Raw genomic sequence first — 27,006 nt, 5'->3', positions numbered from 1 at the left:
TTTTAAGTTGCATTTTTATGTTGCATTATAATTAGCTAGTTGTCTGACTAATTTATTTAATATTCTGATGATGCCCATTTTATTCACCTTTGCAAGTCATTTTTATAATACTAGTAACCAATGATTAAAGACTGAGTAAGCTTGACTGTTTTACAGGGATTTTTTTCAATAGAAGGTAAAAAGTTACCTGTTCAAAAGTTCAATGATAAGGATGCAAAGTTATTTTTAAAAAAGTGATAAAATGCAGACATTCAGGGACTAAATTCTGTTCTTACCCCAGGTAAAAGTGGGGTAAGAGTCAGTATATTGCTTTTAAATGGAGAGGATTACTCTAGGATTATGCCAATGTAACTGAGAACAAAATTTTATTACTATAGCAAGAAGTCAGCTACTTTCTTGTCTTGTTTGCCTTGCTCAATGTGTAGCTTCATATATTTTTGTGTTATTTAAAAACTAGTTTCGGGGCCTGGAGACTCTAGGAAAGTTAAGGTGAATCAATGAAAGGAATGAAGTCAAGGTGCATAAATTCAGGCACATGAAACCCCCATGTGGATGTTTTCATTCAGGAGTAAAGTGGTCTTAGTTTACTGTAATTTAAGACACTTTGATGGAGGAATCCTCCTTACAGGAGGATTAATTTATAGCAAACTACGACCTGCTTACTCCTGAGAGAGAGCATCCACATGGGGATTTAATGCACACCTGTAGTTGATTTGCCTTAACTTTTCTGAATGTTCCTATGTAGGCAAGCCCTAAATCTTAAGAATGTGTATCATTGCTGAGCCCATGATGCTAGTCCACTAGTACATTTTTTTGACTCTTTTTAAATATGTGACCGTAACATTGTTTTAGGGAAAAGTAATTGCCCAAATTTAACTATATATGCATTCAGATGACCCCAAGAGGCTTAGAAAATGACACATACAATGAAGTAAATAGGATTTTGGAGGTGACGGAATTCACACCTTTGTTTGGTCAATACTAGAGACCTTAGAGGGTGTCCTTTATGCATACATCTCATTTCTGTGTGAAGATGGTGAGAGGCAGCTGCCTCCACAGCACAACCCCATCACCTATTGGAGACCCAACAGAGTCCCTACTGTTGGCTCAGGGATTTGCAGGGGAAGGGGACAGTCAGGGCAGGGCTGCAGGATTGTGCATATTATTATTTTGTGTTGGGATAAAGCCCAAAAGCCCCAGTCAAGTTTGGGTAATGTACAAATACAGAGGGGTGATTTGGGGCTCTGCCTCTTAAGCACTTTTAATCCAATTTGAAAGAAGACACAAGTGATTGTGACAACCAAAAGGAGGAAAAGTAATGAGAGAGGATGAGGTAAAAGAAAAGAAAATGACACAATTGCATGCATTGCATAACTTGATGGTTCCAAATCCTGTTGTTGAAATGAATATATCAATAAAATCTGCTGTCCCCAAGAGCTGCACCTAGTTATTATTGGTTGGCTGCCTCTTTTTAGATGTTACAACAGAAGTGGGGGTTGAGAAGGAATATAAAGGAAGACCGGACAGAAGCCTTACAAATTAATTAAAGCAGGATATTTACATTCACGGTCTTTCTGTTCCTCCCATCCCTATGGAAAATACGTCAGAGTTGATGCATCTAAGTGTCATATATAAATATATGTATGCATACATCCTTGCTTTCTTTCAGTAGTGCCCAGATACATTAGACAGCTTATGTCTCCATTATTTTATATGGCTATTGTCTCTCATATTCCAGATATTAACGAACTAGTATGCACGTCTGTTTAATAGCACTATCATATCTTTTATTTAGTCTTTAAAGGAAATCTGTATAGAAGTTGTGCCTGCAGAGTATCTTAAAAGAATTATCCGCATGTGTGGCCATTGGTTTAATAATTTCCAAAGTAAACAAAAAATGTAGTTAAAGTACTATTTATCGGGAAACCATTTTGAGAGACAATTCCCTCTTACAGCTATACTTCAGGGTGGGGAATCAGGGGGAAGCAGCAAATGCATTTTAAATCTGGTTGTCTAAAATGTGTACTTCATGAAAATGATGATGGTTATTCTGTTGTCAGCACCAGCAACTGCATTTATATGCTGAGCTAGCAACTCAGAAACAGTTGCACTGTTGACTTATTTTATAAAATGGTAATTTTACAGCATGAATTTACTGTACTGGATTATACCATATTGAAATATTCTTTCTGTTCCACTTGAAATCTACATGTTGTACACAGCAACATGAACTGAGTTATTACTAAACTTGCCCATATGCCATTTTAAAAATGGAATAGAAATAGTCAAGGTTAGTTTTTTACTTTTGTTTTTGTGTTGGTTGTAATTAAAAAAAATAACATTAAAGATATTTGGCAACAGCATTTTAATATATTTGAAACAGGCTTATTATAGTGACCCTACTGAATTGTCTCTTGCATTTTACTTATGTATATGTAATATAGTTATAAGTGTTTAAACTAACTAGTATATGCTTAACATAAATTGATGTTTGACAGAAGGAATCCATCTCTTTTATTGCTAGAGATAGCACAATAGTATGCATATCTTTCAATGCTACTTGTCTTAAAGAAAATTGCTGAAAGATTTCAGTTTAGGAAGATAGTACAGCCAAGTTTAGTGATAGAGGAAATAGATATCTGTTAGACCGGGGTCGGCAACCTTTCAGAAGTGGTGTGCCATGTCTTCGTTTATTCACTTTAATTTAAGATTTCGCATGCCAGTAATACATTTTAACATTTTTTAGAAGGTCTCTCTCTATAAGTCTGTATATTATATAACTAAACTATTGTCATATGTAAAGTAAACAAGATTTTCAAAATGTTTAAGAAGCTTCATTTAAAATTAAATTAAAATGCTGATCTTACGCCGCCGGCCTGCTCAGCCTGTTGCCGGCCTGGGGTTCCATTCACCTAGGCCAGCTGCAGGCTGAGTGGGGCCTGCAGCCGGGCCCCCGGCTGGCAAGGGGCCAGCAGCCAGAACCCCAGACCGGCAGCGGGCTGAGCGGGGCCGGCGGCCGGGACCCCAGACTGGCTTTGGGCTGAGCAGCTCAGCCCGCTGCCGCTCAACCCGCTGCTGGTCTGGGGTTCCGTCCGCCTGCTCCTGCCAGCCATGGTGCCGGCTGCCGGCCCCGCTCAGCCCGCTGCCGGTCTGGGATCCAGGCCCTGCCCACATAGAGTGGGTACCTACCTTCTCCCTGGTTCTAGCCCATTCTCTTCCTCTTTCTCTGCACTGAGCTGAGGGTGGGAGTGCACTGAGCACAGGGCTGGGGGTGAAGGATCAGGCTGGGGGTTGGGGTGTAGGGTCTGGCCAAGAGCTAGAATGAGAGGGGGGCTCAGGGTTGGGGCAGGAGGTTTGAGTGTGGAGTGCTCACCTGGGCAGCTCCCATTTGGTGGGAGGGGTGCAGGTGGGAATGTGTGGGGGGTGCAGGAGCTCCTGTTTGGTGCTCAGGGTGGGGATGGGAATATGGGGGGTGCAGGAGTCACCCCCACGGCCCCATCCCCACCTCTTCTCCGCCTCCTTCCCAGAGCAGCGAGCGTGCTGCGGCTCCGCTTTTCCCCATCCTTCGCAAGGGCCATCAGCTGATTGGCGGCAGGGAGGGAGAGGAGGAGGGGCAGGAACCCAGCATGCTGGGGGAAGAGGTGGGGGAGGGGAAACTTGCCTGCTCTGCAGCAGCACCAAGCTTCTTCACCCTGCCCCTGTGGCGACGGGGCGCAGGGGAGAGTGGAGAAGAGTGGGCTGGGGTGGGCAGGATTTTTAATGGCACGCTGCTGCCTGCCGGGGTCCCAGCCTGGGTTCGGCAGCGGGCCGAGTGGGGCCGGCGGTTGGGACCCAGCAGGCCATAGCGTGCCGTCTTTGGCATTCGTGCCAAAGGTTGCCGACCCCTGCGTTAGACCAAACTACAGTATCAAAAGATTCTCCAAGTTGGGTGGCCCATACCATCTCAAAACAACAGTGGCATGGAGCACTTTCTAGAAGCTTCATATGACTAGCTGAATAAACATTCAGTATTACTGTGCATAATACTGGAACACTATTGTGTTGGCCAGTGAAAGTTATTGATACATGGCAATGCAGTGTTTTTTCCCCCTGATTTGTGCAAATCCCGGCATTCTGACTGCGGGGGTCTGATTTGCATAAACACTGTTTGGTTATTACTCCATAACGGGAAAGAGAATATTATATAGCCTCATTTTTGCTGCTTTACAGCAAGAGGCTAGGCAGCTCTTGGATGCACAGAGTACCCTCAACTCCCATAGAAGTCAATGGATATTAAATGCTCTCATCGTGCTCATGATTTGCTCAGCTTGTTGCAGGCACAAGGCTTTAATCTCCGGGTTTTGAAAGTCTCCTATATTTAGAATTTCCCATGAACAAAAATGGCTACCTCAGCTTCTCACTCCCTTCAGTTGAATGAAGGAGAAGGACCCTCCATTTTATGTAGAATTGCTCCAAACCGAACACAATGTCTTATAAAACTGCTAAAAGTTTGTTTTGTTAATTAAAAAATAACTTTTAGTTGCTCCTTTCCCTTTCCCCTTGTCAGCCACATTCATGACTCTCCCTACCCAAAGTGCTTACATGTTCCTATAGACAAACCAGACTTTTACTATGATACTGTATTGCTGCATCAAGTTCACCCTCATTGTTATTTCTGGTGATGCTCTTTCAGTCTGGAGATAAAGAGAAAAGTATTTGAGAGCTTAACCTTTTTACCAACAAGATGAAATTTGGGTGAAAGTGATCACAAAATGACAGATTTAATTATTCTAAGGAAAGTAAGGACTAAGGAGTGAGACCATGCACATGTTTGGGCAGGATTTTGTAATATGAAATAAATTCAGACAGAATTTTATGCTACAGGATCTTAACAATTATAGTTTTATTTGAATTTGTATATTTGTATAGAGTTTGACAGAAAATAGTCAAATTAATTTTAGTAGATTGACACTTTGAGAAATCCAGGCATTGGCATCAAGATTTCCCTTGTTTCACGGATTGCAAACATGAGCTGGGAGACATCAGGCTAATATTACGTTATTTTGCTTAAAAAGCAAGATTCTGAAATCCCCTCCTAAAAACTGGCATTTATTTTAAGCCTCACAGTCAGAAAGTATTAACACTGTGTGGTTTATGAAATGACAGACTTATGTTTACCCCATAGGTATAAGGGAGACATGATATACTGTCAATCCCTATGATATCCTAGGGATATGATTATCCCATTGGAAACACTTCTCCGAGAATTAACTTACCACTGTTATATAAAATCTGTGTTGTTGGGGGATTTGGATTTTTAGTATTGGAAGACAATGCTGGCTGTTTCAGACAATCCATTTGGTTTATAGAGATTCATCTGTGCATTTAGAATACTGATCATGAGCACAGGTCAAAGTAAGAAGAAAAGAGTGCATATGTAATTTTTATTTGAATGAAATTTAGTAACAGTAGTAATACTTCGAGAATGTGAATATGCACTAGTTATGTTGTAATGTTAGGGTAAAATTAGGGCTTTTCAGCTATTCCCTGCATTGTACATAATGGAGGATTGAGTATGAGCAGCAGCTCCCAAAGTCGTTGTGCTTGAGGTGTAAGTATGTGGGAGCACTGGAGAAATACACATAGCAGCAGCAACTGATATACCCTTTTAGAAGATGCAATGTGTGCTCTTTCATGGCAGTCTAGCACCATTGTCCAGTGTGCAGTCATCCAATAGGGAGTCTAGAACCACCCTCAGTGCCAGCCTTCCATGGTCCTACCATGATGAAAGCATGGGAATCCTCAGAAAGACTGGGGTATTTATTTGCCTCTAGACTTCTCTGTGTGTTTTCAGTAATGACAATTCTGGGATTAGTAAGGCTGTTCCACCTATTACAGGACAGCCTATGAGAAATCATATTGACTTGGGATTTCAAAATTCATTTAAAAGAAAAGCGGCAAACTGGGAAGGCTTTGGTTAGTTTGGCCCATCAATACCCAACTAATTGGTGCTTTTATTCCTAATCCTCAGTTTGTCCTTTAAAAACTGTACATATTTTTAAGTATATAAGGTTTTCAAAAGTATTCAGTATTGGTCTACGTATGCTCTTAGTGAAGTCGGTGGGAGTTTTACCATTGACTTCAATGGGAATAGGGTCATATTAACCCTGAATACTTTAGAAAATTGTATCCTTTATTTTCTCCATTGGAAAACACAGGCTACTTTCATCAACACCTCTGCAATCCGCAATCAGCGGTCGTCTTCAAGAAGAAAGTGTTATGGCAAAAGTCTGGTGTCTCTCTGCACAGAATCAGTTTATTTAATTTAAAGTATGTATGTGTCTCAGCTGCTGTGGTGAGGCTGCAGGAGGATTATTTCCTTGCTCTCTGTTACGTATCGAAATCCATTAGAAACCGTGTTTTTATCTTTTTCCTCCCCATGTTGTCTTTACCTAACAGGCGTGGTATTTGGTTTTTTGTTTGGTCTGTTTGTGTGTGTTTCCTCCACTAAGGTTAGACTAATAATCATAGTCTCCTCTGCTCCCCTAAATCATCCATATCAATAACTGGAATAGCATTATCTAAAGCATAATTATTACAGAGAATATATTGCAATCAGCATAGCATTGAGGCTACTGACACACTGAAGGCACCTGAGGGCAGTGACAAGGCAAAATATCCACTGTGTACGAAATCATGGATGCACGTGACCATGGCTATCAAAAGTCCATTCTGAGGTACAAGGGAACTACAGGAGGGCACATCAAACAAAGGGCACAGAAACAGAGTCTAGGCAGAAGCTAAAGTACATGGAAGTGGTAGAAGATGGAACTAGCCTAAACGGTTGTGGTTCCAATGGGGAGCTCCTTAACTAACCCCTGTCAGGAAGGATCAGATCTAGCGTTCTAGGGGAAGCCAGTCAGGCATTAGAACTTGGTCTCTGAATAGGATCGTGTCTCAAGTGGCCAGAAGAGCTAGAGAGTTCCATCCTGCCTCTCACTAGGGAGGTGAAACTCAAACATCATTTTCTAGTAAAATGATATCATTAGAGAAGCAGAATTGCAGATATGCAATTATCCCTTCTTGTCTTTTCCAGTACAAAAACTGAGAATTAAGGACAGGCATGTATTTAGTGGCTCACTGTCATTATTAATAATGCTACCATTTGAGATTCTGTGGCTGTTGGACTTGCTTAGTAATCACTTACTATGAAATCGAGCATTTAAGATTTAGGTTTCAGTAAATTAAACAGTAAACATAGTTTACATTATAAGCTTATTATTTCTTTTGCATTTGTCAAAATCAGACAAGTGGAAAAAATAAACAGGCGCACAAAGAGAACGAAGTATAATATATGTTTTTACCTAAATGTGCTATAACCACCTGGCACTACTGCCACTGCATTTATATGTTAACACTCACGCATATTTCAGTAGCATCAGAAAAGTCATTAATGTGTTTTGGCGCTAGAGTTATTCACCATGTACATGTGTACAGTTCTAGCAGAAAATTGCATAGTTGTTCTAAAATGATTTTGGTTTCCCTAACTTGCAGAAATATCCTCACAAATCTGAGATTAAGTATATCTTCAGTTTAGAAATATTAATGCAAAATATGTCCATTAAAGAGATTTTTAACATAATGTCAAATTGATTAGCACATGGTGCACTTTGTTTCAACAGATTTCAAGTTATTACCTGGGAACTGATTGAATTACTAAGACTGAGTAAAGTGGGTATTTATTCCTCCTTATCTTGTAAAATCAGCATTTGGGCTAGCCTGAGCCAGCCCTAGCATTCTGGGATAGGCCCAGGAAATGTTTCATCACCATCTCTTCCCTTAGTGATCATAACATTCTATACAGAGTGGCTTTTGTGTTTTGGGAGGGTTTTAGAGATTCCGTTAAACTTTTTCCCAAATCTTCAGGCCACTACCAGCCTCCTCTACTGCAAAAGAAATGCAGTCCAGCAGTTTACGTTGAGGACTATGCATAGTTATTGCAGTTTGCATTTGTGAACCTGGTATTTGCTAACTTAATTACTTCTTTTGTGGGTCATCTACACAATTTGAATCTTTGACCTTCAGTACCATGGTACAGCCCTCTACCAGTAAAAGGAAGAGCAACTAGAGGGGGATGTAGCACATATTTAGCCAGTATGTTACTAGCTCGCCTAGTTAGAGGAAGCTCTTCTTGGTTGTCTGAGATCTGCTGGAGTTGTCTTTTTTTTCATGTGCCACTTTTTTTAACAATCTCCATGTAGATTGTTAGCAGGATTTTAACCTGGAACCTTCACCACCACAGCACAGACCTCATCACTAAGACTAAAGGAACAACTCCATTAGCTGGTACTAATAATAGGTTGTTATCCCCTAGGTTACCGGCCACAAGATGGAGTAGCTAATTTTGAAAATGTGACTCTGAATGCACAGGAAGAACATTTAGGCAATGACTACAGAGGTGCCGCTGTAAGGGCTCTAGCATAGCCAGTCTAAGCCGATGGGGTAAAGCTGTCCCGTTGATTGATTAATCCACCCCCAACAAGCGGCAGCAGTTATGTCAGTGGGAGAAGCTCTCCCGCTGACATAGTGCTGTCCACACCAGTGCTACTTAAGAGGTAGTATAGACATTGCATCAGTGTAGGGAACATAGCGTCTGGTCTTTTTTTACTCACTAAATTCAATCTTCTTAACTAAAAGAAATTGTACTACTGGTGAAGACTTTTGTTGTTGATTTTTTTCATATGCAATGAGCAGCTTCAATGCAAGAGAAATTCCATGTGTTTCTGTCATAAATTAAGTTTTAGGTGGTTTCAGATTCGAAGTATGTACATAAATTGACAGTTTTTGAACATTAACCAGAATGCAGCCTATTAGTTGCTCTGCAGCATATGTGCTCTCTTATAATGGAGCATCACTGTTACGAACTATTAACTGATAAGGCACAATAAGCACAGTACGCTGCTAGGAATATACTGTATACATATTCATTTGTTTCTTCCTGCTATTATAGCAATGATTTACGTAGTGAAAATTAAGATTTGAATAGAGGCGGTTCCTGCTAAAAGTACTTAAACAATCATTCTGTTGACAAAGAGTGGGGTACTTGAGAGAATACAGGAAAACATTATAACCTGTTACAGAGGAATACATCTTCAGTGAACTTTTATTGTGCAGAGTCAAGATCATAGCAAAATTTAACATTCAATGGGAATTGCAGGTATCATTTGGGGCTATGGTGGTTATGTCTTATTTTGAAGAAAAGAAAAATATTTTCTTATCACCACATACTTTGTAAAAATTTCTGCTGTTAGTTGCAACCACAGATTTTACGCTGTAAGTGACATTTTGTGACAGTTGAAATAATCAGATTTAGTTTATTGATGAAATGCTGCTCATTGCTTCCTTATGCATTTTATTCCATTTATTTACTGTCTGCCAAGGGATAAAGTAAAGAGGAAATGACAGCTTAGAAAGTGCAGCTCCCGATTCTCTGCTAAGAGTGCCGAGAACAGCTCCCCTCCTCTTCCTTCTTTGTGAGAAAAGCAGTCCACATTGTGAGAGCTCTCTCTTCATGCTTCAGTTTTCTTTAACCATTGTGTCTTCCCTAATTAATCTAGCACTTTTTCATATGGATTAAAAGATGGTCTCGTGATCATTAATTATTAATTAACAGTTGAACAAATTATTGACAAGCATGTGAATGCCCTATGTTATTCTTTAGCTATATACATTGTGCTGAGATGACCATAGTTGTTGGAGCTGGGACTTCCACATAAAACATCATGTAGTGGAATAAAATAATATTAGTAATGGTGTAAAAAGCCAGTGCTTCTAACCAGATAAGTACCTTTATTTATTATATATTGTAACTGAGACCCGTTCATTTCCATGCAAATGTGTATTGCATATGATTTAGCAGGATATTTCAGAAGGAAGGGTCGCTGATATTTTGATCTCAGTTCTTTCATTAACTTGCATGAAAGAGAGCACTTTTCAACTGGCAAGTTGCTATTTGCATTGGTGACTAAAATAAAAGATTAGATGAACAGTCAAATCTTATTTAATTTGTTCACATTTATAAAACCTGGCACTTGAGGTTGTTAATAAGGATATCTTCCTGCCTGAATGGTGGTGTTAACCACACTTCTCATAATTATCCCTAAGGTCAGGAGATTAATAACATCCTATTTTGATTTTAGAGGGGGGTTCCCCCTCCTACTTCCCCAAAATGAAATATTACAAAGCTTGTGAGGGAGAATTTCTGCTGTTTTAACCTGTTCTGAGGCATCCTTTTTTTCCACACTAAATGCCTTTATTGTTGTGGTGTTTCCCTTGAGCGTGGCATCAGTCATAGGTTTGGTCAAGTGCCCTCTCTTGGCCACTCACTAGACTGCAGTAGGATGATCCGGCCTCTGGAGTCTGAAGAGAGTCCAGGACTGTCTCAGTCTTGGGGTCCCTAGACACATTCTCAGGGTTCAGACTCCCTGTGGCACCCCACTGGGAGCTTAGACCACATAGTCTCCTGCCCAGCACCTAGAACTAGTGCTCACTCCTCAGACTCCTTTGTAGTTTAAACACAACCTTTCCCAGAATCCCACTGAAGGTGTGAGCTTTGGGATTACCTCTTCAATGCCCATGTGGTAGGTATAATGCATGTAAGGGACATATACTTTGCACAGGTTCTACAGCTCTTTCTATAATAACACCACAAGTACAAAGACTTTTACAAAAATAATAATTTCTACATGCATTTTCATGCTTTAGTTTCCTCACCACTCCAGAGCATCTTTGGGCTTGGGTCAGAGCCCTCTGGGGCCATATAGAGACCTTGTATTGGAGTGCATAGCTTGGATTTGGAAACATGGAGCCTTTTTCTCCTCAGCTCACCTTCTGTGACTTTGGCTGTTCGTTCCGTTCCCCTTTCCTGCCCAAATGTTCTGTGTATCTCTGTGAGTGTTCCCCTGACCCACCCAGCCTCTGTGGTTTTTAAAACCTAGTATCAACACCTTGGTATCTTTGTTCTGCATTTGGGATATTCCACTCTCCAGACAATGGTCCGCTGTTGATGAGGTTGGGTATAACCAGCTTCAGCCAACCTCCTTAGCACAGCCACTGCAAAGTGCTTAACTCTGAATAAGCTGTCATCGAGTTCTAACAGTCCACACTTGTTCATGGTGTGGTAGAGGTATGACACAACCTACCATATTACAATGGATACACAAACAGACACATTCATTATACACCAGTTTTCATAGTAACAACTTCATAATCTCACATGGAATTTATAAGCTGTACAGACAGATCCCCAAAATTGATTCTTCGAAGCATCTTAATTTTAACTGTATTTATTACTGTAACGGTATGTTATGTTCTTTGTACCAAACACTGAGATGTTCTCTTCCCACTCCTGAACTGTCATTCTCTTTCCATCCCCACTTGCTCCATTTTTATTAAACCTCATCTACTATGGTCACACCTTCACCAATGTCAAGCTATTTTGGGCTCTCCTCTTACACACTTTTCAAATGGAGCTCAGCTATTTCAGCCACCTTCACCCCAACCTATCCCAAGCTGAATTCAGCTCTTTTTGCTTCCTCTTGCTTTCTTTCAGATGGTCTGCTAACTGGAGATAAATGGGGTAAAACATTGGCAAAGACTTCTTTGAAATATCAGATGTGCTGTCCTTCAAACACATGAACATTTCTCTTGTATGAATTCTATATTATGTAAAATACATTTTATGTGTCGTAATTTGAGATTCAGTTATCTAATACTTTTATTTTGTGTTTTTGTTTAAGGGGGACATATGGTGTCTGGGTTCTGTGTTATAGGGCACTGTCACAGGAATGAGCTTTCTATGTTGTTCCTTATCTACAGAATAAGACCATTAAAACTCGCTCCCTCCGCCAACAAGAAAAATAGCACTTCTATAATAGGATTGTAAAGTGGCAAATAAACTTTTATTATATGTAGGTCACCAGTTAGTATTATATCCATACTCATGAAGAAGACGACGATGCATAAAATCTTTTATTTTGGTTGTAATTAAAACTTCTGTGACAGCAGGATCTGATCTCTAGATAGGTTCAGAATTACTGAGGTGTGTTCAAGGAGAGTTTTAAGCATATTATGAATATCACTAGATGGTTGTCTTGTCTAGAACACCCTAATGCATTACCTATAGGACTTTGTGATTAGATTGTTGCAACACACTCTGTACCAGGTTACCAAGAGGCATCTCCATTACCTGCAGATATTTCAGTATCTTTAATCACAATCTGAAAGGGTGGGTAGGTAGGATTCAGTCTTCCTAAGGGTGTGCTCTTTGACATCCTATTGAGACCTTACATTGACGTACCACACACCTCCTAATGAAATTCTTACATCCTCTGTACCACCTTACTTAACCTGCAGGGGCATTTAAAGGCAGAAGAGCTCTTTGTAGTTTTGCCTCTAGAATGTTCTTATTTTGAACCATAGAAATAGTATTGTATCAAATTAGCCCTGTTCAAGTGGGCCTTAAAAGCCTTAAATTTACTAAATTTTTGTCAAATGTAACTGACTTACAACATTAACTGGTATGGATACGTTGCATGTGTCTTTTATTAGAAACTGGACAAAATTCTGGTCCCATTCAAGTCAATGGGAGTTTTGCCATTGTCTTCAATAGTTCAGGATTTTACCTCCTATACCTAAAGATTATTTTTGTTAATGTTTAGTAACGTATTTGCCATACTGTATACCAAGTCACATTAAAATGATAGACTCTACTGACTCCTCTGAAACCTTTATTATTTATGTCAGTAATCTTTAGATAAAATCTCCCTAAAGGCACATTCAGACTATTGAGTTCCCAACGCTGCAGAATATAAATTAAATGATCATATTATTGATATTAAAGGGGTTCATGATGGAAATACTAATACTTTAACCACACCTTCTCTATAATGCATTTAGGATATAACATTAATATCCATAAAAGTACATTTAGTCATAAGTATAATATAGACAGTTAAATCTCTTTCCTTTTTGACTTTATAGCTTGCACATGCAGTGGACATGCAAATATTTGTCACATGCAAACAGGAAAATGTTTTTGCGCAACGAAAGGAATCAAAGGAGACCAATGTCAACTGTGAGTACAATTGATTGTAGTCTGAATTTATTTTAATTTATGCCTAAAGGATAATTAATTTTGTATTTTTTCCATTTCCTTATTTGCTGTGAAGTGATCTCTAATGATTTATCTCCTTAATCTGGTCACCCTGTACATCTACATTCCTTAGAAAAAGGCAAAGTTAGTTTCTCTTTTTAAAGAATAACTTCATAAGTATTAATAACATTATGCAGCCTCCATAGCTTTTATAGTATCCTATAAAAGGAGATGGCTGGAGAATTATCAGTAGCCTTGTGCTGTTTTATGTGCAATTTGATTCAAAGTCCAAAATATCTGTGGTGCTTGGAGCTATATTACATATCTTTAGGTCAGAAACTACAGTAATTAGATTTTTACAGTTTCAGAAACATTTTAAGGGGACAGTTCTTCAGACATTTCATCCACGTAATTAAATATTGAACAAAAGGAGTACATAGGCCTTTAGCTTTGGAAAGTGCAGTTAGCATTCTAGTTTTTATACTGGAAATCAGTTGGATAGCTCATTGTTGAACAGGTCTTTAACATTTCAAGTAGTGCAACTCTGACTGGTCCACCGTGCTTGCTGAAATAAAATACAAATTATGCTAAGTAGTTTTTTCTACAGCATGACTCAGATTCTCCTTTACTCAGAAAGGTCATACCCAATCTCTCTTTCAATTCATGTGTTTCTTAGTTTAAAAATATTTTGAGTTATTTTGCTTTTTTGAAAGGAATATTAAAAATAAATGATGTCATATTTCTAACCAGGTCAGATTTATTCCTGTTTCATTCTCCTCTCAGTTTTAATTTTCAGGAAATTAGCATCTTGTCCCGATGGTAATTTGCAGTTGTTTTCCTTTCAGAAAACAGAAATGCTAAAGGATAAATAGAAACTGTTATGGAATTATAATAGTCTTCCTCTATTTTTGTGAAAACTGAAGAAAATGTGCTGTTTATCTTTGCTTTATTATAATCCCAGTTTTAGGAACTGAGTCCTATGGGTGTTATAAAGTGATACTATTTTAAAAAAAGTATTATGTAGTCAGTGGAGAAAATGAATTATACTGCACTTTTTTTTTCTCTTTACTGTACTTCCAAAAAAATCCCTTATTTTACATCTTCTAAATTATCTAATCTGTATATTTTAGTTATTTATAGCATGCCACTTGCCATAATATACAGACATTACTGTCCATAACCATCTTGTCTGCAGAAGTTAGTTCTTCTTATGGCTTCCAAGTAGTATACGTCAAAGGTTATAGGACAGCATGTTTTTCTGCAGGATTATATTGAGAAAATAGTTTAACTGGGAAACATGCTAGATAAAACTGGTGACTACATTTAACCAATTAAGAGTCCTTCACTTGGTCATTGGAGTTGCTGTATCAGTATCCAGCAGATTTTCACAATGAAGACTCTGTGATCCACATTTGCTCAGGGGAGGTGAAAATAAACCTTCCAGCTCAGACAGAGGAAGAAATTGTGATCAGTTTATTTCACTGGAAGCCAGTCTTTACATGGATTTCAGTGATACTAAAATTTTACTCCAGTAAGTGATCCAACGGTGAGTGCGTTATTAATATAAATGTGTGCATAGATAAACAGGGAGCCGTATACTAAAAGTAGAGTGTACTTAAGAAAAGGTAGTTAATTATTTTTCATGCAGTCAGACACCTCAGTCATATTGTAGTGTTAAATATAATTATTTATTAGTATTAGTATAGAGTCCATAGGCCACAGTCAAGACTGGCGCCTGATTGTGCTCGAAGCTGTAAAATATGGAGCACATGAGTGTTTCTGTCTTGAAGTACTTACCACCTAGGTTAAGAGAATCTCGGTGGGAGAAGAAGGGAGCTGTGTGAGCTTGGACGAGGGTCACAGTAATTGGAGCATGAGATCACATAGACTAGCAGGTTTCAAACTGATATCTAATACAGGTTGAACCTCTCTAGTCTGGCACCCTGGGGACCTGACTGGTGCTGAAACAGAGAATTTGCCAAACCACGCTGAGACGAATAAACGGAACAATGCTTGCAATGCTGCCTAGCCAAGGCTTACCAGCTCTCTTCATAACAGTGTTAGTGTTGTTACACAATTTTACTGTATTAGCACAAGCAAGTAAGTAGATAAAGCATGAAAGACATAAAATAAAATCATGCTGGACCAGAGACTGCTGGACTAGAGGTTCAACCTGTATATCATGTATTTATCACCAATGATATCAGAATTCCTAATAACTACCGATCTAGTAATTATCAAAAAGATATGGTAATAGAATTTACACCTTCTTGATGCAAAGATTCAAGGTACTTAACGTGCTACATTAAGATATTTTCTATACCACTTCTTTATTCTAAGCTGTCGTTCTGCTTCACTGACCTGTGTGCATTTCCTTTGGTGGGATAGTACTCTCTGTCAATGAACTCGTGGAACCTTCTTCAAATACATGTCCATTTTGGGATGTGCTCCCCCAGCAACCTGAGTTCTCTCATCACTATCAGAGAAAGCAGTGCTGTGTTTATTGATTTCCTAACTCTAGTAGGTTTTGTTAGCTCTATATAGTTATAATTTTTGTTTTCATGTTTAGTATTAATAGTATAGCATATCACATATTCATAGGTTGATATTAGTTAGCCGTTCCCATCAGCCAGTGACTTTTTAGAGCTCTTGCCAAAGGCATCTGGCTCACACCATCATCTTCATAGCAGTTCTTTAGTTCTTAGGGCAGGTAAAGATGAAACTTGTTCCTTTTGAGTGTTACGGTTACTTTGAGCAGTATCCAACCCCGAATTCCCTGGCAGCTTCAGTAGGTTTGGACAGGAGAACATGTGAAAACAACACATTCCACTTCCACTGATAGAGAGCGGTCAGGAGAGTGGATTTTCTGTGCAGTAAGGCATATTCTTTGGGCTCCCTGCATATATGGGCTCAATCTGTCATCCACTAATGGGAAGATACTAACACTCCATAGGTAATGCCTTGAATCTATCTGAGGTCTTGCCTTATGAGCAGAGAAAAGCATCAAAGAAGCTGGTGCCAGAGGACCACGTCTGTATTGTTGTTCATGTTCCTGTGCAAAAAATGTGCTGATAGCTATAATGCTTCAACAGTACTCCTGGTTTTGTTTGTCTGGCTTACTGCAGAAGCTCAGGCTGAGAGACAGACAATAAAGATTAGGAATACATGGTCGGTTTTCATCATAGCTAAAAGTCAAGAGTGGTATTGCCTTTTTGACCTGAGTGGTTAGCCAATTTTCTGGATCCTTCAGGTTGTTTCAGTTAGACGAGAAATTGATTATGAAGCCAGGTATTTCTTTGATGTAGTTATTTACAAAGAATGTACAAAGTCCTGTTTCCTTGAATACAGTAGGAATCAAACAGGAAATAGTTTCTTTTGTGCACAGTTCCAAGCTTCTTTCACTAAACACTCAGTCCAAAAAGCCCTCCCTCTAGACTTTTTCTCAGGGCCACACTCCAGTTCTTCTTCGGGCTGTCTCCTTAACTTTCTGTACCTTCTGTGTCTGTGGTGTTTGTCACTGTTCCTCACCAACACATCTTACTCATTTGGTGGCAGAGATGTCTGACATATTGGACCGTTTGCGGTATCTGAAATCCCAAGGCCTGTGTCCAGCATCCCTGCAGGTTACTTCACTGCCATCTCAACTTATCATCAGCCATTACAGGGAATGATTGTGTTCTCACATCCCACAGTCTCCAGATTTCTGAAAGGACTTAATATTACATTCCCTCATTCCCTTCTGTAAGACAGCGTGCTTCTTCCTTGGACTTGAACATAGTCCTCACTAAAATGATGGGACCTTCTTTCAACCCCCACAAAAGATTCCTCAGTAGAACACCTGTCATACAAAACTACATTCTCAATAGCCATTGCTTCAGCTAGAAGAGCTGCAAGATCTTATGGCCAACCCTTGTTACATTGTTGTCTGTAAAGACAAAAAGTGGTCCTTCAACCTCATCTCAGCTTGAAGCGGAAAGCCTGTGAGTTAGTCAGTATGTATCCCTTCCTGTTTGTTTCCCTAGACCCCATGTTTATCCTGGAGAAATACATCTGTGTACCCTTGATGATAAAAAAACAAACAAACCCTATGCTTTTATTTACATAAGACTAAACCCTTTTGAAATAGGAACACGCTATTTGTAGTTTATGGGGAAAGATGCAGGAGGAAGATGCAAGGGAGAGCCCATTGCAAAAACACCCTACATAGATCAGAGTATGCTTTATGCTTTCCTACAGTCTAGCTAGGATACAGTTCCTTGAGGGCTAAAAATCCATTCCACCAGGGCCATTGCAATTTTTGTGGTAAATCTTAGGCAGATACCCACAGCAGAAATTTGTAGTGCAACCACTTGGTGTTCAGTACATACCTCTACCAGGCATCATTATTTGGATTTGGCATTGTGCTTCAGTGTGGTGCTACTGTCCATGTTTCAGTGAGAACTCCTGGCCTACCATCCACCTGGGCAGTACCACACTCACTGGTCTCCCTCAGTGGAAATGGTCAGAGGCCCTTGAAATAGAAATAGAGGTTACTCACCAGTAACTTGTTGTTTGAGAGTTGCCTTCATGCATTAGCACTTCCTGCCCACTTCCCCTCTACCTCAAAATTCTCTATATAATCAGAAGATACTGAGGTAGTTGTGGAGTTGAACTTCCTTATATAGCTTCAGACACTGAATATTCAGTGCTTCAAGGATGTGTGACCCCTCCTTTCCTCCACATAGACACACCTCTGTCCACAAGAGTGAGTGCACAGAACAACTCTCAAAGACTAGCATTTATTGGGGACTAACCTGTCTCTTCCTCCAGTTTTAGATCCCATATTTATCCATAATTTTTATATTAATATATAATATAGAAAGGGCATCACAACACAAGTCCCCCTCCTCTGAGGCTAACTCACTGCTCTGCTTTGGCTTTTAGAAAGTAGTAGAGTGAGTTAATAGGCTGATCTCAGAATTGTTCAAAGCAGTACATAGGGTTTGTCCATCAATTGGCAATAATGGAAGTTGCACAGCTAAATCCCTATGCACCACTTTAATAGTTTAGTGGTGAGTGTTGCATGAATGAGCATATGGTGCTCTGGGGCATGTGCACTAGCCCTTATTTGCCCAACAGTCTCAAAATACATTATATGAAAGGAACTCTAGTTACAGTTGTAGTTTGATTGACTTGTATAACTTTGAGTCAGAATGTCATATTCGTTTTGTCAACCTTAATAGTGACTTCTAAACGGAATAACCCGTATGATGAATGTTAATATAAACTGAGTAAATTTTGTTACAAAAATTCTATGGCATGAAGTTTCTATCCCTATCAAAGCCAAATAGGATTTGAGCCATTCTGGGCTTCAGGCATTTGGGACTAGCGTTCTTTGAGCAGAGAATGTATGTAACCAACTGGTGAGTAGTATCGGGGTTAGCCATGTTAGTCTATATCCACAAAAACAACAAGGAGTCCGGTGGCACCTTAAAGACTAACAGATTTATTTGGGCATAAGCTTTCGTGGGTAAAAAACCTACTTCTTCAGATACAACTGGTGAGTGTATGTTACAGGTCCAGTCCTCAGAGGATATACATTATTACAGCTCCCAGCTACAGAACCTTTGCTCTTTAGATAGAGCTATGGCAGTTCATACCTTTAGCTCTGAAAGTCTCAGGTTCAGTCTGCAAAGCCTCAGCCAAGAGGGTGGCCATGACAGTTGAATATCACAGAGTTGTTTTACTGAATCAGCAATGCACAGTGGTGCTTTAAAATGAAATGTACTGTCAGGTATTTTAGAGCTAACATTTAAGTTTTGTTTAAAATATGTATTTTACAGAATTAAAATGTCTTAATGATATTTTGTTTTAAAATTGTGAAAAATTTATTTTTGGTTTGTTTTTAAGCATATAGTTTCTGCCTCCTAAGCGCTGCAGCATTTTATTAATGGATGAAAACTATGCTATTAGATGAAATTGACTGTTTTGCTTTTGTTGTTCAAGGTGACTGGATTGAAAAACATAAAACAAACAATATAAATGATGAACAATACATTAACATTTATTAAATATTTCATTTGTTTTAATAATATAATGTGCTATTAATAAGTCAGGAGAGAGAGATATTAATACACGATGCTATGCAACCTGAGCTAAAAGACCCAGCTCTCAGCCAAGGCTGTAGCAGGCTCTTCAGTCTCTAGTTGGCCAACCACCACTAAAGGAGTGCCACACTGAGCTGGCATGGCTTATCTAAGCATTACAAAACCAAAACAGGGAAATAATCTCTCTGAAATACTTATGTCTTCCATTACCATAGTATCTGAGCGTCTCATAATTTTTACTTTGTGGGGTAGGGAAGCAATAATTTACAGATGTGGAACTGAGGCTAAGTGGCTTGCCAATGGTCACATAGGAAATCTGTGAGAGAACTGAATCCAGGTCTTGCAGATCCCAAGTTAACAATCTAACTCTGCTGGACCATCCTTCCTCTACACATGAAACAAACCTCTGCCCTAAAATATCACTGAGTATGGCTTATTATGTTACACTTAAAACAGATCCATATCTAATGTTTTAAAACATTTTACAGGTTAATGTGTGCATATTTCAGAAGTATAATGCTGCTGTTGCTAAGAGAAGACATTACAAGCAGCACATGGACTGATGCCTACAGTTAATGTTGCCCCACACTTTCCATTATAAGACCTTGTTTTTAGTTGTTTAACTGTGCCAATAGTGTGGTTTGCCCATGTTAAAATATTTAACAAACATTTCCTTGAGTAGCTCTAGTGCCTCCATGCTTGGAGCCAGAACTTGAAATTTGGCAGTCAGGTCGCTGTGGTGTCAGGGATGTGCCTTTCGCCATCCCTCGAGAATCAGCCTCATATTGGCTGAATTATGAGCCTCTGAAAATCTCAGTTCACATATGCTCAGTAGAGACTCAGTAGAGTTTGGTGGCTAATTCCTCTGAAGATTAGAACTCTGTGGGTGTGTTCCATTCCAAGGCTAAAAGGGCTGGGAGCAATACGTTCCTTGCCATTGCGTCTGTGAGCTGTCAGAAGCTACTGTGTTGCTGGGCACAAGAACTGGGAGCAGGGAGACTCGTGCACTCCGTGCTCCTGCAGCACAGGCAAGTTAGGCAAGCAGGAGGAGGAGGAGGAAGTCAGTTTGACAGGAATCCAGAGATGTCAGGAACTGGGCCTAGAGGTAGGGAGCCAGGAGAAAAAGCTGAGGTGCAGGACTGGAACAAGCCTGGGGATGGACAGGAAGCCTTAATACTGGTATATCCACATTTTTGAATGCAAGACTTTGCAACTTCAGTGTTTCTTTAATGTCGCTTTGTGTAATTATAGTAAGGGTGAATATAACAGAACAGACATGGTTCTTATGTAAAGAAATACATTATTAACCATTTAAAAGCCATTAAATATCCAAGCAATTCATTTGTGTGCTGTCATATTAGTTCCATAGAGACAAGCACTGTTGTATTTATAGAGAAGTGACTTAGATATCAAAATACAAATGATCAATATAGCACAGTTTTTAAAAGGCTATTTAAATAATACAGGAATCTGTATATAAACTGAAGTAGAAATTTATTGATTGCATTCTTCTGTGTCCTGATCTTAAATAGTGATAAGAGCTCAAATATCCCTTCAAAGATTAAAAAAATATCCTGCAAAAGCTTGTGGGTTAACCCCTCTAAATAACAGCTAACGACAGGACAAAATTTTACTTGAGACTCTAGGTCAAATTCATCACTTCATTGATTTTACTGTAGCTTTGTCCACTTACGCCTGAGTAAATTTGTCCTTCTGTGTCTCCTGTCAGAGTTGTGTGTTGTGGAAACAGGAAATGGCAATCATCTAACAATACCACTTTAATAGGAAATTCCTCTGTGAAAGAGAAGAATAAAGGAATCTGAGAGATACATAATTTAATAAAACAGGTTCTTCTAGTCAAGCAGCTTTTTTTGTTTTCTGGTAGAGAATAGAATCAATTTAATACTAGTTACTATGGTGATTGGTGTAATTCTGAAATGAATGTAAGTTAATATATGTAATATAGAGTATTATTTGTATACTAAAAAACAGTATCTTTTTTCCCTCTTTTGTTTTTTCTTCTTAAGAGTTCCCTTTTTTTGTTACTTTGCTGTTGAGGGTATTGAGTTCTGTTGTTGATGATTTGACATAAGGCAACTGCTTCCGATTCTCTCCCTCTCCCTTCTTAGCACAGTCCTGGGACTTTCTTTTTTAATTGAAAACTCGCTGTCCTCTGAGATGGCCATCGATTTTGTTCTATAAGCTAGCTAACAGATGGTTCTATGGAGATTTCCAGCTAACAGCAGAGGTGAGAGGAACACTTAACAAGACAAGTTCTTTATTTTCTAAACAAGTGATACTTAGACCTCAGCGGTTCAGAAGCCAAATTAGCAGTCAGCATTACCTAGAAGAGCCACAATAGTGTGAATTCATTGTTTAATTTACTATGGTACTATATATTCGTATTTAAACAGTATGACAGAAGAAATGTTTAATTTGTGTGTGTAAAAACCTTTCAGTGTCCTAGAGCCCAGGTCCCAGCCTGATCTCAAATGTCTACACCACAGTTAAACAGCCCCTTAGCCCTTGCCCTGCAAGCTTGAGTCAGCTGGCATGGGCCAGCCATAGGTTTTTAATTGCAGTGTAGACATACCCAGGGTCACAGCTAAATACAAGGGGGAACAGATTGCTTACCATAAGTAGTTAACACACATTTCAAGGGACCATGCAAGGCGAAGTGGCCTGTTAACATCTCTCCAGTCATTGGAGGGGCGGGTGGGGGGGAGATTGAGATTGGTGTAATTAGCCATAAATCCAGTGTCTCTATTCAGTCCATGGTGTTTAGTGTCAAGCAAAGTTATGAGTTTACAGATGCAGGCATTATCTACTGACACATGAAGAAAAGGGAGTTACCTCACAAGTGGAGAACCAATGTTGACAGGGCCAGTTCGATCAGGGTCAGGGTAAATGTAGTCCACTCCCAATAATTGATGAGGAGGTGTCAATTCCAGGAGAGGCAAAGCTGCTTTTATAATGAGCCAGCCATTCCCAGTCCCTATTCAAGCCCAAATTAATGGTGTTCAATTTGCAAATGAATTTTAGTTCTCCAATTTCTCTTTGAAGTCTGTTTCTGAAGTTTTTTTGTTCAAGTATAGCTACTTTTAAATCTGTTATAGAATGTTGAGGAAGATTGAAGTGTTACTCCTACTGGCTTTTGTATATTACCATTCCTGATGTCCGATTTGTGTCCATTTATTCTTTTATGTAGGGACTGTCCGGTTTGGCCAATACACATGGCAGAGGGGCATTGCTGGCACATGATGGCATATATAACATTAGTAGACATACAGGTAAATGAGCCCTTGATGGTGTGGATCATGTGGTTGGGTCCTCTGATGGTGTAGCTAGAGTAGATATGGGGACAGAGTAGGCAATGAGGTTTGCTACAGGGATTGGTTCCTGGGTTAGTGTTTCTGTGGTGTGGTGTGTACTTGCTGGTGAGTATTTGCTTCAGGTTGGGGGGCTGTCTGTAAGTGAGTGTCTGTGAGAGTGAGGGATCGTTTTCTACGATAGGGTGTAGATCGTCGATAATGTGCTGGAGAGGTTTTAGCTGGGGGCTGTACGTGATGGCCAGTGGTGTTCTGTTATTTTCCTTTTTGGGCCTATTCTGTGGTCGGTGATTTCTGGGTACCTGTCTCACTCTGTCAATCTGTTTCCTCACTTCCCCAGGTGGGTATTTGATAAAGATCTTGTAGGTGTTTGTCTCTGTCTGAGGGATTGGAGCAAATTCAGTTGTATCTTAGGGCTTGGCTGTAAACAGTGGATCGTGTGATCTGTCCTGGATGGAAGCTGGAGGCATGTAGGTAAGTATAGCGGTCAGTAGGTTTATGGTATAGGGTGGTGTTTATGTGACTATCACTTATTTGCACTGTAGTGTCCAGGAAGTGAATCTCTTGTGTGGACTGGTCCAGGCTGAGGTTCATGGTGGGGTGGAAATCGTTGAAATCCAGGTGGAATTCTTCAAGGGCCTCCTTCCCATGGGTCCATATGATAAAGATGTCATCAATGTAGCGCAAGTAGATTAGGGGCGCTAGGGGACAAGGGCTCAGGAAGCATTGTTCGAAGTCAGCCATAAAAATGTTGGCATACTGTGGGGCCATGTGGTTACCCATAGCAGTGCTACTGACTTGAAGGTATAAGGTGTCCCCAAATCTGAAATGGTTGTAGGTGAGGACAAAGTCACAAAGCTTAGCCACCAGGTGTGCCATGGCCTCATCAGGGATACTGTTCTTGACAGCTTGTAGTCCATCCGCATGTGGAATATTGGTGTAAAGAGCTTCTGCATCCATGGTGGCCAGGATGGTGTTTTCAAGAAGATAACCGATGCATTGTAGTTTCCTCAGGAAGGCGGTCGTACCTTGAAGATAGCTAGGAGTGCTGGTAGCGTAGGGTCTGAGGACAGAGTCCAAATAGCCAGATAATCTGCTGGATCTTGGGTGGCAGATAGAATACCCCTGGTTGGGGCTTTGGGGTGTGTCTGTGTAGATTTGTTCCTGTGCTATAGCAGGGATTTTCTTGAGCAGATGGTGTAGTTTCTTTTGGTACTCCTCAGTGGCATCAGAGGATAGTGACCTGTGGAATGTGGTGTTGGAGAGTTGCCTGGCAACCTCCTGATCATAATCCGACCTGTTCATTATGACTACAGCACGTTATTTATATACAATAAATGTTTTTGATGCTTGTTTAACCAACATTAAACAGCATGACAATTGATATACAACCACTTAGACAGAACTCCTTCACTCAGTGCTACAGGTGACATCACCTATTTTAGCAAAATGTCCACTTCCAAAAGTTAGCTCAAAAATGACAGATGTACAGTAATTTTTTTAAATTTCAGTTTCCTCCTGGTGTAATGTGCCTTCTACTTTTCAGATTTTCCTATTGATTTAAAACAAAAACAAAATAATAAAATTTAAAAAATACAAATTAACGTCTTATAAACCTGGGGAAAAAGAATTTTCAGCACAATATAGAAATTTAAAGCATTCCTAAATCAATAGGCTAAGCAAAATGGGAGCAATGCATTTTTCAGGGGGTGATTATTGTTAAGATTGACAGCTCAGAATATTACTCACTTTTCAAGTGTATTGCATTGTAGAATGATTCTCTTAACAGAGTAAAGTCAGCTTGCTGCAGTCTGCACAACATCTATGGCAGACAATTCTACTCTATGTCCAAAAAGCTGATAAATGTTGTCAGGTGCCCTTGTCAGATTTTCAATGTCTGTACACTCATCCAGGTCCTGGGTCATTGGTTGTGACAGCTGCACGCAAAAGATCTAGGCACCAGGGATGCAGAATTACACCTAAAGAAGAGGAACCTAAGTGCCTGGACTTGTTTGGAAACAAGTGGTTTATTTTTGACAAACAAGAGCCATAAGCAAATACTGTTCAGAATAATTGGGAGTTGTGATGGGGTATTTACCCCACACAGACTTTGCACAGGTAATTAGGCCAATTGACCTTCTAGGCTGTATCTGGAGGAGAGCTAGGGACTGAGAGGGCCTAATGGCTGACGAAGCCCAAGTGCAGGAGGTGTTACCCAGGGTTTCTGAAGCCAAAGATCTTGGTTACTTTTACTCTTGGAGAGACGGTGGCAGGAAATAAATCAATGGAGACAAGGCTGTCTGACCAATAGGTGGATGGCACAAACAGCATAATACAAGAGTGCTTTCACTTAAAGCATTACTTTATTTAGTCTCCAGCACTTAAACATGTCTGCAACAGGTTAGTAAAACACCCCAAAAAATCCCAGATTCATATTTACCCAGGGTCTCGAGGGGGTCTCAAGTGGATAATTGCAAACATCCATTCATTGGTCTTCCATCTACAGAGGAACTTCAGAGGTGTCCAAATGTTCATGTGTCCAATGAGTTCAGATTTTTCCTCTTTTTATACGCAATTTGCTAATATTACATAGTTTGTTCATCAGAAAAACTGCTGAGCAGAAGCTAGGTTAAGTGTGGAGATTTCCACTATCAAAACTCTGCTCCTGCAGAGGAGCTGGATTAGACTGATAAAGAGAGGAAGTTGATAGCAGAAGGGCTGCAGGGAGGAGCTCTTCAGTCACTCGCTAGAGAGGAGGGGAGTTGACTAGGTACAAGGAGGAGTTCCATTGGGAGAGTGAGTCCTGTGGTGGAGTACAGACTCCAGCAAGAAGCCGAGTGGTGATGTAGCCACGGGGCATGGAGGAAGCTCCAGTGGTAACCCAGAAGTGAGCTGGAAGATAGAAAAGAGAGATAGGAAACAGCCTAGGGGAACAATAGCAGAGTTGGAGATTGAGCAGATCATGGTTGCTGGGCATAGGGTCCTTGGACTGGAACCTGAAGTAATGGGCAAGGTTGGGTTCCACTACTGGCCACAGGCAAAGTAGAATAGCTTAGAAGAGGATTAGAAGACTGCAGGTAGGCATTTTGTCAAATTGGATTTTGATACCCCAGAAGGGGAGGACTATGGTGCCTTGAGGGCTGAATCATGTAAAGGGAGGCGTCCCAGCAACAAGTGAGACCCATTACAAGGGGTCCTTGAGGGAAAAGGACAGGGCAGGGGCGGGTCCTCAGGGGGAAGGGGCAGTTTCGACACTCCTGCTGGAGTAGTTTTTAAATGTTACGAAGTTGACAACCTTAACATGCAACCAGCATGCAAAGGATGATTAGGGTTGAGTCAGAGCATCACCTACTCAGTAGTTCTTTGGCTGCCCCACGGAGGGGATGTGCTAGGGCTATGGAGGAAATTGATGGGTTGGAGTAGACTACGTGGAGTGTGTGTTCAGCTGCTGTGTGGTATGGAGAAAGATTCTTCCCCCATGCTTGTGGACTCTCCCAAGCCCAGCCACTTTGGTTTAGTGTTAAGCAGTCCATTTGGGCCTGTGTTTACCTTTTGCATTTTTTTCAGGTTGGAGAAGTATGGAAGGGTGTGCATAGTGGAGCTGCACATTATGCCTGATCCCCTGCTCTATATACTCTGGTAAATTAGGACACTTAAGCCACTGGTGGAAGTTCCAGTAGGTCCTCTGCTGCTCCAGGGAGCTGCTGCAGCTGGCTTCCTATGCTGATACTATCCACTGTATCTGAGCACAGTTCTAAGCACATTAAATGTAGTGATCCCATTTTTCTTTTTATAACATTCATATGGATTTTTCAGATTCAAATAGGTCTAAAGGTATGTTAGTGACCCCCTAATTTTTCGATGCCAGCATTGTTTCATTTTGTGTATATTTTGGAAGACCATATTGGGGCAAGACAGTTCCATCACATCTTTTGTATCTGTCAATCTATTTCAACAATATTTCTGTGCATAATAATTATATTATAAACCTTTGTTGTTACCATGTATAGTGGTGTTTTTTATTTTTTCCAGTAGTGCTCACACTGTTACAGCCAGTGTCCACATGCATAGGAAGGCACATCTTTGGCTGCGAAGAGCTCATGATCAAATTAGGGAATTGTTCAAAGAGCTGCATATTTTAAACAAAGTGTCTTTGGCAAGTTTTCAAGATAATTAATATGTTACATGCTGCCATCCCAAATATTCTTGCCTGATACAGAACAATCAGAGGGCAATCTAAAGTGATCAAGCATAAGTGTGTTTCAGTGATTGGATATGGAGTGATTTAGCTAGTGATTTAGTTCTTTTGAGTGTCTATGGTATTTCTCATTTGCTGTATTTTTTTGGCTTGATGACTTTTTATAAAATCTTTGAATACATTTAGATGTATTTTTCTCTGAATGTGCTGCTGCTCAGGAAGGTTGAGAAAGTATATGAAGAGCTATACACTTTTTTCTTT

The 27,006-nt window shown here is 40.0% G+C and overlaps 1 protein-coding gene across 1 annotated transcript in view; it reads left to right on the top strand.

Annotated features, from left to right (window-relative positions):
* Positions 1–27,006, top strand: part of ATRNL1 (attractin like 1) — a 1,064,110-nt gene that overhangs the window by 407,911 nt on the left and 629,193 nt on the right. The window contains exon 20 of the mRNA XM_077821844.1: positions 13,021–13,114. Coding sequence (XP_077677970.1) covers positions 13,021–13,114 — 94 coding nt within the window. The remainder of the gene's footprint in view (positions 1–13,020; positions 13,115–27,006) is intronic.

The sequence above is a fragment of the Eretmochelys imbricata genome, chromosome 7 (genome assembly GCF_965152235.1).
Source record: "Eretmochelys imbricata isolate rEreImb1 chromosome 7, rEreImb1.hap1, whole genome shotgun sequence".
NCBI classification, from domain to species: domain Eukaryota; kingdom Metazoa; phylum Chordata; order Testudines; family Cheloniidae; genus Eretmochelys; species Eretmochelys imbricata.
This window is presented reverse-complemented; position numbering and strand designations above follow the sequence as displayed.